At 41.5% G+C, this 19,345-nt stretch overlaps 2 protein-coding genes across 3 annotated transcripts in view; both read left to right on the top strand.

Moving 5' to 3' along the window:
• The first annotated feature begins 965 nt into the window (after positions 1–965).
• On the top strand, positions 966–3,037 carry LOC118400768 (beta-1,3-galactosyltransferase 2-like). Its single transcript, XM_035797774.1, has 2 exons — positions 966–1,066; positions 1,288–3,037. The coding sequence occupies exons 1-2, from the start codon at positions 1,023–1,025 to the stop codon at positions 2,336–2,338; spliced, it is 1,095 nt and encodes a 364-aa protein (XP_035653667.1). The 5' UTR covers positions 966–1,022; the 3' UTR covers positions 2,339–3,037.
• A 1,494-nt stretch (positions 3,038–4,531) lies between these two features.
• The window catches only part of zfpm1 (zinc finger protein, FOG family member 1), a 111,174-nt gene continuing 96,360 nt past the window's right edge, over positions 4,532–19,345 (top strand). The window contains exon 1 of one of the 2 annotated variants that reach the window (XM_035798704.2): positions 4,532–4,981. In XM_035798704.2, the coding sequence (XP_035654597.1) occupies positions 4,942–4,981 (40 nt within the window). In that variant the 5' untranslated portion in view covers positions 4,532–4,941. Of the gene's footprint in view, positions 4,982–9,916; positions 11,881–19,345 lie in introns of those variants that run through there. The other variant, XM_035798705.2, reaches the window with a different exon arrangement.

Genomic DNA, 19,345 nt, shown 5'->3' with positions numbered 1-19,345 from the left:
GACCCTGGGGTTTTCTAGTTATTATTTTCTATGTGGGGTTCTAGTTTAGTTTTTCTATGTTTCTATGTTTGTGTTTGATATGATTCCCAATTGGGGATCATATTTAAGTAGCATTTTTTTGACCTGTGTTTTACGGGATATTGTTTTGAGTTAGTGTATGTTACACCTCTTAGTTACGGTTCGTTGTTTGTTTCGTTCTTTCTTTGATGTATTGTGCGTTTCTAATAAATAATATGTGGAAATCATATCGCGCTGCAGCTTGGTCCGATAATTATTTCAACGAACGTGACACTAACAGCCTACAGCCCAACTCACAAAACAATGGTCTTTGAACAACACGCTTAGTAAGGCTATTCAGGGATACCGAAGTTGTCAAGGGCTTTAAAAGGGCTTTAAAAGAAGGACGTAAAAACAAATAAGAACATATGTTTGCTGGAGTGAGCTTGGTCAGAGTTGGCAACTGTATTTCAAGGTGATAATGTCCAGTGATACATGAAGGGACAAATAAGTTACATTACAGTAGATTGTATTTAATTCTCTTTGACTCTGTTGACAATAATACACCTCTTTCCTTGGGTTTTGTCCTTTAGTGAAGCACTGACCTGTATCTCACTGCAGATTTGCAGTATAAGCCAGCTTTGTCCTTCTAACCTTATGTCAGTTTTTTGACCAGCTGGTGTTCATAGCAATGCTCAATATCCTTTGGGGTAGTGTACTAATCCTGAACGACTTTGACTGTCTTTTTCTAGTGTTCTCTGTTGGAAATGTTACGAGACCAGATAGTGCTATTTTTAGTTGTATAGTTTATTGGCACAATGATTTAAGTATAAGGCTCTTAACTATACCCAGCGCCACTTCATGCATGCTGCCGTGCCACTATATATATAACATCACACGTAATGCTGTCTGGATTAGGATTTTGTCAGAGACTGCTGCAACATACTGTTTGACCAGTATAAATCACACGTTTGAAGGGCAGGCCGTGCGTGTCTGGCTGACCAGGTCAAAGAAAGCTGTTATCCATGGAACTTCAACACTTGAATATCAGTGGAACAAGTGGTAACAGGTAAATGCATTCTGACTTATATCACTGGCTTTGTGTTCTTAAAAGTCTTCACAAGACTGTCTTACAAGTAATGTATTTATAGTGGACTTAGTGATATATTGAACATGGTCTTCTATTAATATTAATATGTTTTATATGTTGTTCAAATAAATTAAACAAAAGTAAAATAATTTAGAACCTTGACCTGTTCCTCTCTTTTAAAATCTCCCCATTACTTTCAGTAACAAAACAGAAGACAGTGGAACATGTCAATGCATGAGGTTTCTCCATCGGAGGTGTTTTGTGCTTCTCCTGGCTGTGGGGATCCTGGTGATCTTCTACGTAACCACCCTCTTCACTGTTCATATAAGCCAGACCCCACTCTGGCTGCTAGGAGGCCAGGATCTAACTCCTCTCTCTTATATCAATGGAAATGAGGGGGAGTTTTTTCCACCATACAATGTAGCATACCCACAGAAATATAAGTTTGTCCTGGATGAGCCTCATGAGTGCCAGGACCGCAGCCCCTTCCTGCTTCTGATGGTGCCAGTAGCTCCTGGTAATCTGGTAGCCCGGGAGGATATCCGGAAGACTTGGGGTAAGGAGAGCCTGGTTCTGGGACGGGCTGTGCGTCTGTTCTTCCTTTTGGGCCTGCCCAGTGGAGCGGAGGCAGAGAGGATGCAGGAGGAGGTGCTGCTTGAGAACCAGCAGTACCATGACATGCTGCAGAGTGACTTCCAGGACAGCTACTTCAACCTGACCATCAAGACCATGGTGATGCTGGAGTGGCTGGCCTCTCGCTGCCCCGGCGCCTCCTTCGCCATGAAGATCGACTCTGACATGTTCCTCAATGTGCACAACCTGGTCAACATGCTGATAGACCCAACTACACCAAAGCACAACTACATCACTGGGAAGTTCAGCCAAAACACACAAGTGGTGAGAGACCGCACCTCAAAGTGGTACATTCCCAATAAGGTTTACCCCAGTACCAAATTCCCTCCCTACCTTTTGGGAAATGGTTATGTCTTTTCCATAGATCTTCCTGAGAAGATAGTGGAAGCATCCAAACAAGTCCGTGCCATATTTTTAGAGGATGCCTACCTGGGTATGTGTCTGAGCCATTTAGGGATTGCAGCCAGTTACCCACCTAACTCTTCCCTCTTCAAGCTTTCCATGCCCTACACTCATAATCGCTGTTACTACTCTACTGTCATCACTACCGAAATGGACCATGTGAGTGACCTGCTGCGAGTCTGGGAGGACTTACAGAGACCTGGCACCCCCTGCTAAGGACAATGAATACCTCTTAAAGCTTTGAATCCTTACCCTGATAAGGACAATGAATACCTCTTAAAGCTTTGAATCCTTACCCTGCTAAGGACAATGAATACCTCTTAAAGCTTTGAATCCTAATAAGTATTAAACACACTATGTAAGCACATGCATACAAGTACAAAACAAATAGGTAGGCACACGCACACACACGCACACACACAGGCATCATGGTATCATAGTATAATTCACTCACTCTCAAACAGCTTTTTCATGTCATTCTAAATTAGTAACATGTTATTACATAGTAATTACCACATGATATGACCAGATAATGTTGTTACAATAACAGCATTACTACACAAGTAGAGCTACGTATTGTGTAGTGTTACTGCTCGGTCTTGTAAGTATAATTTCCCATGACTGTCTTAAATTCAAATGGCAACGTGGGATCTTGTGTGTATCTATGAAGTAAGTATCAAATGATGTTCTAAGATCTTCAAAGACAAGCATGATCTGTGTGTATCACATTATCCCATGTGACAGTCTCAATTTCTGTACAGTGCTGTTACACACCAGCCTTTTTCTACTGCATAAGATTTTCACTGTCACTAGATGGCAGCAGTGAATTTGACTTAAACATTTGTCTTGCCTGCTATTGTTTTGGTTGCTTGTGATTTGTACACTCAGTTGATGCCTACTTAAGATTGATATTGTTACAAATTCCTGGAATGTTTGTAAAAATGTTAAACTGAATAAAAAGGCTTAAACTATTTTTTAAGTATTGAGAATATACATTGCACACCAACAATCTATCACTTGGTTTCATTTTGGTAGTATAAATAGTGATGTGACTATTTTAAAGCCACACTCCTCAGTTTGTGCATACCCTAAAAGAGTGAGCTAACAACAAAATGTAAACAATGGAGCAAATGCATCCCATAACATTTTCCTATACAAATAGTAGGCTACTTGATATATACAGTCGGATACATATGTTCTCAATTAATGATATACCAGGATAGAGCAACATACATTATTTGAAGCTATATTTTCTCATGACAACATAAATCTAATCAAATCAAATTGTATTTGTCACATGCGCTGAATACAACAGGTGTAGTTGTAGACCTTAAAGTGAAATGCTTACTTACTTACAAGCCCTTAACCAACAATGCAGTTTTAATAAAAAGAAGTGTTAAGTAAAGAATAGATAAGTAAAAAATCAGAGAGCAGCAGTAAAATAACATTAGTGAGGCTATATACAGGGGGTACAGAGTTAATGTGTGTGGGGTACCGTTTAGTCGAGGTAATTGAGGTAATATGTACATGTAGGTAGAGTTAAAGTGACTATGCATAGATAATAAACAGAGAGTAGCAGCAGCATAAAAGAGTTGGGGGGGGGGGGTTCAATGCAAAAGTCTTGGTAGCCATTGGATTAGCTGTTCAGGAGTCTTATGGCTTGGGGGTAGAAGCTGTTAAGAAGTCTTTTGGACCTAGACTTGGCGCTCCGGTACCGCTTGCCGTGCCGTAGCAGAGAGAACAGTCTATGACTAGGGTGGCTGGAGTCTGACCATTTTTAGGGCCATCCTCTGACACCACTTGGAATAGAGGTCCTCGATGGCAGGAAGCTTGAACAATGTTCTAGGTTTTCCAGGTAAAACTTTTTATTTCCACTAAGAATTACAGGAAAACAACAGCATGCTTGGCACCCACCAGTTACCTAAGACTAATCCAATCACATTTTAATTTGTATTGAATTGCATAAAATGAAAAATGTTGCACATTACCTATGATATTGCATTTATGTGCACCAAAAATGTCCTTATGCAAGATTTCCATGTCTTCATTTTCTCATCAACTTGTCTTTCTAATTATATCATAGCTGCCTGTCATCTTTAAATGTGATGTTTTCAGGAGTCAAGTAAGTGTGGGTTAATTCCAAAAGATGAACTATCAGGCTACCTTATAGTTTGCACTTTATACAGATCTAATACAGCATACCAATACTGTATTATGCTGAATTTCGACCATTTTAGAAAAGTTTCGAGTCTAAACAAACGTTATCAATTAATACAATTAAAGTAGGTTGATTGAAGAATTTTGGGGCCTACAATTCACAGAAAAACCCCACCCATAACGGACACGTTAGCCCTACGTCAGACGCAGGGGGCGTTAGAGGGGCGTGTCGGCTCTGCATATCAGCTGTAATGTTTAATGTAACGCTCGCGCTCCATTGAAAAGTGCCCGCCAGTACTCGAGTGTTGGGCGGACTAGGGAAAAACAAAGGGAAAACGACAACATTTATAGGCTACATTGACCTCTATAGCGGCAACATTTTATAGAATACTTATAGCGATACAACTGCAGTCACTGGCATCCCGTAGGTGACAGTTAAGACCTCACAAGGAAGAGGAGGAAGGGAAAAGAGAAGACCGCACATCTGGGAAGATATTGAAAAGTAACTAAAGCGTACTTGGCCACAGGTAGCCCTCGTGCGTCAAAGAATATCAAAGTGCAGGTCATGCGGATATCTCCGGCTGGAGATCGATCAGTGTTTCAGTGCTAGTTCTTCCTAGGAAGATCACTTACCTTCAGCGGACCAAGAGCAGGAGAAAGACATGTCCCGAAGAAAGCAGAGCAAACCCCGGCAGATCAAACGTAAGGAAAATAATAAGTTCACATTGATCTTTATTAAAGGTGGTTCATTGCGAACATACTGTATATACTTTGACAGGTGGACTAGGTTTGTGACATTTAGCAGTGACCAAAATAATATTTATATAAATGACATGCCAAATTAATATAAAAATGCGATTAGGCTATGCGACTACGTTTATAATAATTTTGTGGAAATGTGCATTCTTTTTAGCCTACATTTGATGTAGGGTAGCCAACAGTTTCAATTTATAGCATACTGACTCAAATACATTAAAAATATAGGCTAGTCAACTAGCCTAATATCGAGCACATGTTATAAATGCTACTGTTTTAAATGCTACTGTTATAAATGCTTAGTAGGCCTACTAGAGCACATGTATTCAAAATAATCTATAATTTTAAATGTGATGTAAAATACATCTCAGTGTAAGCAATGTTTTCGGCGATATCCTGCTCCACTGTCCACAGTGAGTGTGCAATCAAATATTGTTTTGAAGTAACAATGTGAACATCATGTGAAAGCTATAATTGTTTTATATGTAGGTTAGGGGCAAAAATAAAAAAAATAATGGTTTATGCAGTTTGTCACAGTGGGTTTTAACATTGCGTTACTTAGTTAGGGCCATGTAGCCTAACTTGCATTCTCTACCCAACTTTATTTAGTTGCATTATAGGCCCCTAGGCTTAATAAAACGTTGAATTTGCTTGCCTTTTTAAAAACGTTTTGTCCATTGCCAACTGAACTGTAACAGTGGTTTCCTGTTTAATTATGTTGTGGAAACGTCACTGTTCTCTGAAAAAGGTGATGTGAACGCAGATAAACTGCGATCCGATCGCAACCGAGATAAAGATTAAAATTGGATCTTTTTTTATTTGTTTTCTGTCTGAAGCTGCACTGAGGCTGGCGTTGCATTTCCCCCGGCTTTTCAGTTCTCTTTCCAGAGATGGGGCGTCAGATAGCGCGCTTGCTGATCTCGCATTCTGATAGTGGGTTACAATTGGATCTTTTTTCATCTATCCTTTTAACTCTTTAATGCATAGGCGTTTATTTAAAAGGTCTCTCTCAAACACACACTCACTCCCTGGCTGCCTACTGCGTTTTGCTCTGGTGCCAGGCCCTCTTTCAGTTCTTCATGCAGAAGAGATGCCTTGGTCCGATAAGCACAGTAGCAATATCTTGGAGGTTGAGTTTGAAAGGGTTGCTAAAAAATAAAGCAGAAAGTAACTCTTAAAACGAAAGAGAAATCACATGATAAGGTTATGCATAAAGTGCCCATAAAGATGCTTCTAGTAAAAGGCACACCATTGGGCGGTCATACGATCTACCCAAATGGACTCTCCAACTTCCCAAATGGACTCTCTGCAACATGCCATCTTCAAAGCAGCCACTTGAAAAGGCTACATGAGAGATATAGGTTTTAAAAAGTATTTGACTAAGTATGGAAGCATTTTTGTAGGCTAGTGTTATTATGTTATTATTATGAAAAAGAAAAATCCTCTTCACATGTTATGTTATTAATGAAGAGGATGATTGTCCTATTGGCTAGCAGTAAATAATAATATTATAAAAAAGTTATTTCCTTTACTTAATATTTTCCCATAGTGGTCTTCCAATTGATCACCCATCAGTCTCACATGGACTGTGGATATAGTCCAGACACTGGAGAGGATAAATCTAAGCTGTAAGCATATCAGGGGTGTCATGGCCTTTGTCTTTATCAGTGCTTACACCATCATGCTTCCTGGCTTCTTGATGTGACACAGAAGTCCCATGATTCTCTTGTGCCTTGGCAGACATTTTAATGTAGGAGGGGTAGTGATAAGGACTTGGAGTTTGATTACGTCTACCATATTGTTCCATAAGCATCACAAGCTTGCTTCTCTGTACTAGCCCATATTTGAATTCATTACTGTGTTGTGGTTATAGCACACTTACTGGGCGGTGGTGGCATTTGGAATGCTGGACCAAAAACAGATGTGTCCAGCATTATGGAAGCCTCAACTCAGGGTAGATATTTGTCTAAGTCTTTTGTGCGTAATTCTCCCGATGGTGAAGATCTCTCAAACTGATTATCCATTCCTCCTCGATGGAACGATATGAATGGGGCACTGGGTCCGGATCTCAGGGCTTATATTTTGGCAGTTGAGATGGAGACAGGATAAGCAGGGCGGTGATCGCTCCCCCGATAGTGTGAGACAGATGGAGGCGATTGGGATTGAGCTTGCATTATAATTACATTTGGCTGCTGCATTCTCATCTTTGTCGTGTTTGTGTTGTTGTTTGGGACTAGCTGGGTGTATCTTTTGATAAAAAAAAATGGGAGAAGCAGATAAGGCCAGAAATAAGGATAGCAGGCCTGATAAGGCATAGTGGAAAAAATCCAGGAATACAGAAATGATAGATTGTAGGTTTGAAAGCAGACAGCTCGCCCTCTCTGAGATGTGCAGGGCTGATAAGGCTGCCTGCTGATCACTGATAGATAAGCTCAGGCAGATCCACAGATACAGCAGCATTCTCTGCAGCTCTGCCCTCATGACATCACTGATAAAGCTCAGAGGTCACCATGAATAATACATGGGCGCCTATAGAGAAACCACGAAGTCACGTCTGTAGGTTCAGACATCTCTGAATTAACATTGACCTCATCTCTTTAGACAATGGCAGTTGCTCTGAAACTGTATTTGTGCATCTAGGGGTTTTTTGAATTGAGATTTTATATAAAATTAATTAAACAGTTTGGATGTAACCCTGTTCTATTTTGAATGGAGGTCTTACATACACTTTTACCTCTATAGGTCATATTACATTTTGTTGTACTATTGAAAGATGAATCCAATCTTCCCAGGCCAGTAAAACATTATAATAATACATGGATCACACACACACAGTCTCATACACACACTCGTAAACCCATACGCCCATTTATACACACACAGCGCCTTAGTGGCTTTCTCTTGTGTGTTTTTCCTTCTTTGTTCTGCTTTTAGCTCGATGTGAACTTTTGATAAGCCCTGGGGCCCGATCTCCAGTGCAGATAGAGATTGCCAAGTGCGATTAGAGTTGTTATCAGCACAGAGCAGGCAGGCTAAGACTCCACTGCAATAACAAAGCCACACGGAGGAGCAGCAAGGCCTGGACCCTGGCAATCAGTTCCACCGTTAATGTGATTAATGTTGTATAATTAGATGATAGGTGTGAATGCATTTCTCTCCCTCTTCTTCAACCTCACCCTTTTCCCCGCCCCCTGTTTTTTTCCCTAACAAGCATTGTAGTTGATTAATTTAATTAAAACTAATACCACGTATTACTCAGTGTAGATTCCATGTAAGATATAATTGAAATGTTGTGTTCGTTGATGATTATCTTGAGTGCTTTTTTGGCAAAAAATGAAGAGCACGTCTATGCTGCTAAAAGGAAAAAAATCCAGCATCAGCATAACGCTAAAAGTTGTTGATTTTACATCGAGATATTAGATGATGACGGATTACGCCAGAATTGTGGTGCTTTTAAATAGTCTGTTCAGTTTGCGAACATTTAATGACTACATTTACCTCTATAGGCCATATGACTGTTTTTTTTGTTTTTTTTACAATTGAAAGATGAATCCAATCTTCCCAAGTCAGTAATAATAATGAAAATACATGGCTCACGCACACAGAGTCTCAGACAGACACACACTCATAAACCCATACGCCCATATATACACACACAGCGCCTTGGTGGCTTTCTCTTGTGTGTTCTTCCTTCTTTGTTCTACTTTTAGCTCGATGTGAACTTTTGTTAGGCTCTGGGGCCCAATCTCCAGAATGACATCATGGGTCCCTGATCTGTACTACACAGAGATGCATAATTATGGATATATAGCAGAGCACAGTGGAGTACTGTGCAGTACAATACAGCCCAATATTAGATCATATTTTGGGGGATTTGCTCATTTTGTTGGTGGATTCCTGTGTGTATCGGTTTCTTTTGTCGTTAGGTTATAGCCTATAGATATGATGTTGAACAGTGTTAGTGGGTGAATGTGGGGGGAAGTTGGCAGGGTTACAGAGGAAACACTGCCTGTTTGGTGTGTGGATGAGTTATTACACCTTCCTGCTATTTACTCTGGGGACTGTAGTGTGAATTATGATGCTCTGCTCCTTGGCCCCCTGGAGCAGTTGTAAATGGTTTCACCTCTGACCTCTGAAGCAAGGACCTTGTTAAAGAGGGAATACTTGCCACCTACTTACAGTAGCCTAATATTTGTCAAACTATTTACTTTTGCAGTAATTGATACTGGGCAATTCCACGGTAACATAATTATGCTTTGACTATTTTTTTTTCACTTAAAAAAATATATTCCAAACAAAAACCCTTGATTTCAAAGTTTTTCATCTGCTTATCAAGAAATCAAAGCCTTCACTTATGCCCAGTTTTTAAGATGGAAAATGGTTTCCTTCATTTCCACAAAACATAGACTCTTAGCTTTCATTTGACACCCAAATGGTTCTATGAACTTCACGTTGGTGCTCATTGGTTCTTTTACATGGAAATGCCCTGCTGTGTTTTGTCTTTGGTGTGGGGTTTGCACATACGGTCCTGTACTGTAGGTGGACTTTTACCCCAGCAATGTACAGCAAAGAGCCTTTTCCTCAAGTACATAACAGCCGTGTCCCACCTTCCATTCTAATACTGCTGGTGCTGCTTTGTGATGTAGGGACTATGTGACAATGTGCACCTACACTGTAATTACACTGTACCTGCCTATGTAGCAGCCATATACATACAGTGCCGTGTGAAAGTATTCGGCCCCCTTGAACTTTGCGACCTTTTGCCACATTTCAGGCTTCAAACATAAAGATATAAAACTGTATTTTTTTGTGAAGAATCAACAACAAGTGGGACACAATCATGAAGTGGAACGACATTTATTGGATATTTCAAACTTTTTTAACAAATCAAAAACTGAAAAATTGGGCGTGCAAAATTATTCAGCCCCCTTAAGTTAATACTTTGTAGCGCAACCTTTTGCTGCGATTACAGCTGTAAGTCGCTTGGGGTATGTCTCTATCAGTTTTGCACATCGAGAGACTGACATTTTTTCCCATTCCTCCTTGCAAAACAGCTCGAGGTTGGATGGAGAGCATTTGTGAACAGCAGTTTTCAGTTCTTTCCACAGATTCTCGATTGGATTCAGGTCTGGACTTTGACTTGGCCATTCTAACACCTGGATATGTTTATTTTTGAACCATTCCATTGTAGATTTTGCTTTATGTTTTGGATCATTGTCTTGTTGGAAGACAAATCTCCGTCCCAGTCTCAGGTCTTTTGCAGACTCCATCAGGTTCTTCCAGAATGGTCCTGTATTTGGCTCCATCCATCTTCCCATCAATTTTAACCATCTTCCCTGTCCCTGCTCAAGAAAAGCAGGCCCAAACCATGATGCTGCTACCACCATGTTTGACAGTGGGGATGGTGTGTTCAGGGTGATGAGCTGTGTTGCTTTTACGCCAAACATAACGTTTTGCATTGTTGCCAAAAAGTTCAATTTTGGTTTCATCTGACCAGAGCACCTTCTTCCACATGTTTGGTGTGTCTCCCAGGTGGCTTGTGGCAAACTTTAAATGACACTTTTTATGGATATCTTTAAGAAATGGCTTTCTTCTTGCCACTCTTCCATAAAGGCCAGATTTGTGCAATATACGACTTGATTGTTGTCCTATGGACAGAGTCTCCCACCTCAGCTGTAGATCTCTGCAGTTCATCCAGAGTGATCATGGGCCTCTTGGCTGCATCTCTGATCAGTCTTCTCCTTGTATGAGCTGAAAGTTTAGAGGGATGGCCAGGTCTTGGTAGATTTGCAGTGGTCTGATACTGCTTCCATTTCAATATTATCGCTTGCACAGTGCTCATTGGGATGTTTAAAGCTTGGGAAATCTTTTTTGTATCCAAATCCGGCTTTAAACTTCTTTACAACAGTATCTCGGACCTGCCTGGTATGTTCCTTGTTCTTCATGATGCTCTCTGCGCTTTTAACGGACCTCTGAGACTATCACAGTGCAGGTGCATTTATACGGAGACTTGATTACACACAGGTGGATTGTATTTATCATCATTAGTCATTTAGGTCAACATTGGATCATTCAGAGATCCTCACTGAACTTCTGGAGAGAGTTTGCTGCACTGAAAGTAAAGGGGCTGAATAATTTTGCACGCCCAATTTTTCAGTTTTTGATTTGTTAAAAAAGTTTGAAATATCCAATAAATGTCGTTCCACTTCATGATTGTGTCCCACTTGTTGTTGATTCTTCACAAAAAAATACAGTTTTATATCTTTATGTTTGAAGCCTGAAATGTGGCAAAAGGTCGCAAAGTTCAAGGGGGCCGAATACTTTCGCAAGGCACTGTATATAGGTATTAATAGGGACACATTGCACAATGCGACCAATGATTCTTTAGTGTCCACTGTGCAGTTGATGATGGATATTTATAGACTGTATAATTTGATTGATGGGCTGAGGTTGTGGGTGTTGTTGTAGTATGTTTACATTGGGGTATTGATGTAGAGGTTTGTATAGAGCTGGTGTATCGATGTGTGTCCTGGATAGCCATGGGCCACGTGGCAGTGGTCAGGCAGTCGGCAGCCAAGCCGCTGGCCGGAGGACAGTGTGTTATGACAAGCCCCCCCCAGCGCTGCCGATAAGAGAGGCCATTTGCTCCTACTGTGTTCAGCGCTCTGTACTGTTCCGGGGTGTAAAAATGCCTTGGTAAACAATCCAGACTGACCTGGTTTTAAAGCTGGCAGGCGGAGGGAGCGGAGCACCACGGGAATGACTCTGCCCACAACCGTTACTGTGATATTGGACATGGAAGCATGTATTCTTGACCTGTAGAATATGATATCTGTATGTCACACGTAAGTATGACTCTGCACCTCCACCTCTTATCCAGAGCGACTTACACTAGTGAGTGAATACATTTTCATACTTTTTTTCCGTACTGGTCCCCCGTGGGAACTTGGCGTTGCAAGCACCATGCTCTGTCAGCTGACATACACATACACACACACACACACACACACACACACACACACACACACACACACACACACACACACACACACACACACACACACACACACACACTGCTAGACAATGTGCTTTGTCCATAGTGCTTGATTGGGCTACATTAAGGAGCAGCATGAAATCTTTTCAGTGAGCAATGGGCAGGGTGTATGAGGAGCAAAAGTGGCGATAAGAACTACTGGGCATCAGGGACAAAAGCCCAGAAAGAGGAGATGTTAGACTGGCACCCTAACAGAGGTTGTCGAGACCAGCGGCCCCTCCACTGTCTGCTCTCATACACTACACTCTGGCCAGTTAGGATACAGTGGGGCAAAAAAAGTATTTAGTCAGCCACCAATTGTGCCAAAAAGTTCTCCCACTTAAAAAGATGAGAGAGGCCTGTAATTTTCATCATAGGTACACTTCAACTTTGACAGACAAAATGAAAAAAACAATACAGAAAATCACATTGTAGTATTTTTACTGAATTTATTTGCAAATTATGGTGGAAAATAAGTATTTGGTCACCTACAAACAAGCAAGATTTCTGGCTCTCACAGACCTGTAACTTCTTCTTTAAGAGGCTCCTCTGTCCTCCACTCGTTACCTGTATTAATGGCGTCTGTTTGAACTTGTTATCAATATAAAAGACAACTGTCCACAATCTCAAACAGTCACACTCCAAACTCCACTATGGCCAAGACCAAAGAGCTGTCAAAGGACACCAGAAACAAAATTGTAGACCTGCACCAGGCTGGGAAGACTGAATCTGCAATAGGTAAGCAGCTTGGTTTGAAGATATCAACTGTGGGAGCAATTATTAGGAAATGGAAGACATACAAGACCACTGATAATCTCCCTCGATCTGGGGCTCCACGCAAGATCTCACCCCATGGGGTCAAAATGATCACAAGAACGATGAGCAAAAATCCCAGAACCACACGGGGGGACCCAGTGAATGATCTGCAGAGAGCTGGGTCCAAAGTAACAAAGTCTACCATCAGTAACACACTACGCCGCCAGGGACTCAAATCCTGCAGTGCCAGACGTGTCCCCCTGCTTAAGCCAGTACATGTCCAGGCCGGTCTGAAGTTTGCTGGAGAGCATTTGGATGATCCAGAAGAAGATTGGGAGAATGTCATATGGTCAGATGAAACCAAAATATAACTTCTTGGTAAAAACTCAACTCGTTGTGTTTGGAGGACAAAGAATGCTGAGTTGCATCAAATCAAATCAAACCAAATTTAATTTATATAGCCCTTCGTACATCAGCTGATATCTCAAAGTGCTGTACAGAAACCCAGCCTAAAACCCCAAACAGCAAGCAATGCAGGTGTAGAAGCACGGTGGCTAGGAAAAACTCCCTAGAAAGGCCAAAACCTAGGAAGAAACCTAGAGAGGAACCAGGCTATATGGGGTGGCCAGTCCTCTTCTGGCTGTGCCGGGTGGAGATTATAACAGAACATGGCCAAGATGTTCAAATGTTCATAAATGACCAGCATGGTCAAATAATATTAAGGCAGAACAGTTGAAACTGGAGCAGCAGCATGGCCAGGTGGACTGGGGACAGCAAGGAGTCATCATGTCAGGTAATCCTGGGGCATGGTCCTAGGGCTCAGGTCCTCTGAGAGAGAGAAAGAAAGAAGGAGAGAATTAGAGAACGCACACTTAGATTCACACAGGACACCGAATAGGACAGGAGAAGTACTCCAGATATAACAAACTGACCCTAGCCCCCTGACACAAACTACTGCAGCATAAATACTGGAGGCTGAGACAGGAGGGGTCAGGAGACACTGTGGCCCCATCCGAGGACACCCCCGGACAGGGCCAAACAGGAAGGATATAACCCCACCCACTTTGCCAAAGCACAGCCCCCACACCACTAGAGGGATATATTCAACCACCAACTTACCATCCTGAGACAAGGCTGAGTATAGCCCACAAAGATCTCCGCCACGGCACAACCCAAAGGGGGTCGCCAACCCAGACAGGATGACCACAACAGTGAATCAACCCACTCAGGTGACGCACCCCCTGCAGGGACGGCATGAGAGAGCCCCAGTAAGCCAGTGACTCAGCCCCTGTAATAGGGTTAGAGGCAGAGAATCCCAGTGGAAAGAGGGGAACTGGCCAGGCAGAGACAGCAAGGGCGGTTCGTTGCTCCAGAGCCTTTCCGTTCACCTTCCCACTCCTGGGCCAGACTACACTCAATCATATGACCCACTGAAGAGATGAGTCTTCAGTAAAGACTTAAAGGTTGAGACCGAGTTTGCGTCTCTGACATGGGTAGGCAGACCGTTCCATAAAAATGGAGCTCTATAGGAGAAAGCCCTGCCTCCAGCTGTTTGCTTAGAAATTCTAGAGCATCCAAAGAACACCATACCTACTGTGAAGCATGGGGGTGGAAACATCATGTTTTTGGGCTGTTTTCTGCAAAGGGACCAGGACGACTAATCCGTGTAAAGGAAAGAATGAATGGGGCCATGTATCGAGAGATTTTGAGTGAAAACATCCTTCCATCAGCAAGGACATTTTAATTTTTTTATTTTACCAGGCAAGTCATGTTTACATTGGGTGGATGGATGCAGAGTTCAACAGAGTTCAAGTTAAGATCAAGCAAATCGTAGAGAAAGCAGACTGTATTGCAATCATCAAGGGTTGAAAAATTGGTGGCCATCCGGGCAAATTTGAGGCTTTTTGAGCCTAACAACAGGCCATCCTCAACAAGGTTGGAAAGTGACAGTGAAGATGAGGCCTCAGAGTCTGATGTTCAAGAGATTGACATTGAGGAGGTCCAGGGAGAAGACATGGAAGCCTGTGAGGAAGACAACCAAATCTTTAGTTTCTAGACTTTAGTTTCTTTCATTTTACAGATGTATGTTGAAAATGTTTTTGGGGGATACGACGGATCATTGGGGATCATTCAATATTCTCTTTCTTTCGTTGTTCAGTGAAATCATCCCATGTGAAGAGTCAACTAATTTAATTAAAGTTAAATTCGTAACTAAATAGTTTTGTTTATTTCTATTGGAAGGATTTCATAATTTGCAATTGTCTACTTATGATAAGGTAAAAAGTTTCTGTTTCTGTCTCCGTATGATATGGTAAATATGTCCAATGCAAAAAAACATCTACATTTAAATCGTATTAATATTAATTTTCATATATTTCCATTTATTCCTGTTAATTCCCATATATTCCCATTAATTCCCACGGAAGTTTGCACATATTCTCCAAAATGTGCACCCCTACTGTCCCAATAGGAGAACCCTTTTTGGTTCCAGGTAGAACCCTTTTGGGTTCCCAAAAAGGTTATGCCTGGAACCAAAAAAATGATTTCAAAGGGTTCTCTTATAGGGCCAGCTGAAGAACCCTTTAATGTTCTAGATAGCATGTTTTTTTCTTTTAATGTATGCCTGATATAGTGCACTACAAAAGTACTGCACTATGTAGGGAATGGAGTGCCATTGTGAATGATCTTTCTCTGGTTTGCATTATGCTTGTGTAAACCATGTGTGTTCTTGCCCTGTGGCTGAAAAGGGACCTGTCAGTCAAAGACAGTTGTGTAGGCAGAGGGATTTAGGTTAGAGGTCGACCGATCATGATTTTGCAACGGCGATACCGATTATTGGAGGACCAATGGTTTAAATAATGCAAAAACAAAAGTGCAATATGTGCCATGTAAGAATCGGAACGTTTCAGTTCCTTGCTCAGAACATGAGAACATATGAAAGCTGGTGGTTCCTTTTAACATGAGTTTTCAATATTCCCAGGTAAGAAGTTTTAGGTTGTATTTATTAAAGGAATTATAGGACTATTTCTCTCTTTACCATTTGTATTTCATTAACCTTTGACTATTGGATGTTCTTATAGGCACTTTAGTATTGCCAGTGTAACAGTATAGCTTCTGTCCCTCTCCTTGCTCCTACCTGGGCTCGAACCAGGAACACATCGACAACAGCCACCCTTGTTCCCCATGCAGAGCAAGGGGAACAACCACTCCCGAGTCTCAGAGCGAGTGACGTTTGAAATGCTATTAGCTAACTAGCTAGCCATTTCACATCGGTTACACCAGCCTAATCTCGGGAGTTGATAGGCTTGAAGTCATAAACAGCGCAATGCTTGAAGCACAACGAAGAGCTGCTGGCAAAATGCACGAAAGTGCTGTTTGAATGAATGCTAACAAGCCTGCTGGTGCCTACTGCCGCTCAGTCAGACTGCTCTATCAAATCATCGACTTAGTTATAACATAATAACACACAGAAATACGAGTCATTAATATGGTCGATTCCAGAAACTATCATCTCGAAAACAAGACGTTTATTCTTTCAGTGAAATACGGAACCGTTCCGGGTGGCATCCATAAGTCTAAATATTCCTGTTACATTGCACGACCTTCAATGTTATGTCATAATTACGTAAAATTCTGGCAAATTAGGCAGCCCAAACTGTTGCATATAAACTGACTCTGCGTGCAATGAACGCAAGAGAAGTGACACAATTTCACCTGGTTAATATTGCCTGCTAACCTGGATTTCTTTTAGCTAAATATGCAGGTTTAAAAATATATACTTCTGTGTCTTGATTTTAAGAAAGGCATTGATGTTTATGGTTAGGTACACATTGGAGCAACGACAGTCCTTTTTCACGAATACGCACCGCATCGATTATATGCAACGCAGGACACACTAGATAAACTAGTATTGTCGTCAACCAGGTGTAGTTAACTAGTGATTTATGATTGATTGATTGATTGATTGTTTTTTATAAGATAAGTTTCATGCTAGTTTGCAACTTACCTTGGCTTACTGCATTTGCGTAACAGGCAGGCTCCTCGTGGAGTGCAATGTAATCAGGTGGTTAGAGTGTTGGACTACTTCACAGTAAGGTTGCAAGATTGAATCCCCGAGCTGACAAGGTAAAAATCTGTCGTTCTGCCCCTGAACAAGGCAGTTAACCCACCGTTCCTAGGCCGTCATTGAAACTTAGAATGTGTTCTTAACTGACTTGCCTAGTTAACTAAAGATTAAATTAAGGTGAAAAAATCATTTAAAAAAATCGGCCAAATCAGTGTCCAGAAATACCGATTTCCGATTGTTATGAGAACTTGAAATCGGCCCTAATTAATCGGCCATTCCGATTAATCGGTCAACCTCTAATTTAGATACTTGTGGTAGGGGCCACAGATGGGACATAACACATTTTTACATATTTAGCAGACGCTCTTATCCAGAGTGACTTACAGTAGTGAATGCATACATTTTCACATTTTTTTCTACTAGTCCCCTGTGGGAATCGAACACAGTGTTGCAAGTGCCATGCTCTACCAGCTGAGCCACACAGGACTAACACATCATAGAAATGTACTTTTCAGTGTTCAGGTTTCTAATGTACAGTAAGAAATGGGAACGGTTGAGTGAGCAAAGATAAGAGAAATAAGTAAAAACTTAAAAATGAGAAATAGTGATGATGGGTTAGATGGTGTCTTTGTCCACCCCACTCATTACTAGGCTTCTTAAAGTCCAGTGTCTCATCACTTCTTGTCACCCCTTCTCATTGGGAAATCATTCTGTTGTGAGGAGAGAGATGATGTAGTCCAGACATCATGCTACACACCACTCCCTTTGTTATCTTCCAATAGGCAGACATGACACACTATCTTATATCTTCCCTCTCTTAGTATCTTATTGATACTGTACGTGCACATAATGAAATACATAATTGTGCCCAGATGAGATGAGGGAACAACATGGCAGATTGAGTCAGACAGTATGACCACAACTGAAACTCCTTTCCTTTAAATAGTGTGTAAATGAAGAACTTTCCTTCTTGACAGTTAATGAACGACAAGAGAGTACAAATGGGGAAGAGGAAAAGAGGGAAGAGCAATCGGGTGGTTTAATGACATCCGTTGGCAATCAGATGTCTAACATCATTGCCATCCTTTTAGGACATGGAATAACCTACAGTGTCTGTTCGCAGCCAGTTCAACCTCTGTAGACTATGAAGCCACCGTGCTTCCATCTTGGCACTCCCCCACCATTGTAAAAAAATATTTTAATGCTATAGAAATGCATATATTAATACATACATTTTTGCCACGTTTATTCTATTGCAGACACCTTAAAGTGGAACGGACAGCGTTTTCACTTTTCTGCAGATATGAAACAAACAGACAAATGTATAACATTCCCAGTTTATGCCACAATACCAACTATATATAAGGCTTTAAAAATAGATTATATTTGACTCAATATTCCAACACGTACACGAAGGCATCATTGGCAGAATAGATGGATGCAGTTCAATGCTTGGTAGTCCAACAAATATTGCTATCAGGTTGTAAATCATAGCTTTTGTTTGCTGCCTCCATTCGGGATTCAGTGTTTCAGTTTCAATGACTCAATATTTTGGAAGTAAATGGACAAATGCAACTAAGTCTGGGAATGTCAATACAATCAAACTAGCAAGGGCAATGACCACAAGTCAGTCATAACATGGCTAATAGGCTAGTGTATCTATCTATGTAGCAAGCTAAAAAAAACACGGAGCCTAAGTCATGTCATGCTATTGGAGGAGTGGGTGAGTGACTTACTTTTTCCTCTCATATCGTTTTTCTGTGGCTATACACAGCCATCGATAAAAGACAGTACTGTGCAGCCGTCTTCATCGACCTCGCCAAGGCTTTCGACTCTGTCAATCACCAAATTCTTATCGGCAGACTCAACAGCCTCGGTTTTTCGGATGACTGCCTTGCCTGGTTCACCAATTACTTTGCAGACAGAGTTCAGTGTGTCAAATCAGAGGGCATGCTGTCCGGTCCTCTGGCAGTCTCTATGGGGGTGCCACAGTGTTCAATTCTCGGGCCGACTCTTTTCTCTGTATATATCAATGATGTTGCTCTTGCTGCGGGCGATTCCCTGATCCACCTCTACGCAGACGACACCATTCTATATACTTTCGGCCCGTCATTGGACACTGTGCTATCAAACCTCCAAACGAGCTTCAATGCCATACAGCACTCCTTCCGTGGCCTCCAACTGCTCTTAAACGCGAGTAAAACCAAATGCATGCTTTTCAACCGATCGCTGCCTGCACCCGCATGCCCGACTAGCATCACCACCCTGGATGGTTCCAACCTTGAATATGTGGACATCTATAAGTACCTAGGTGTCTGGCTAGACTGCAAACTCTCCTTCCAGACTCACATCAAACATCTCCAATCAAAAATCAAATCCAGAGTCGACTTTCTATTCCGCAACAAAGCCTCCTTCACTCACGCTGCCAAGCTTACCCTAGTAAAACTGACTATCC

This window comes from Oncorhynchus keta, chromosome 22 (assembly GCF_023373465.1).
Source record: "Oncorhynchus keta strain PuntledgeMale-10-30-2019 chromosome 22, Oket_V2, whole genome shotgun sequence".
NCBI classification, from domain to species: domain Eukaryota; kingdom Metazoa; phylum Chordata; class Actinopteri; order Salmoniformes; family Salmonidae; genus Oncorhynchus; species Oncorhynchus keta.
Note: the sequence above shows the minus strand (reverse complement) of the source record. Positions and strands in the feature narration are given on the sequence as shown.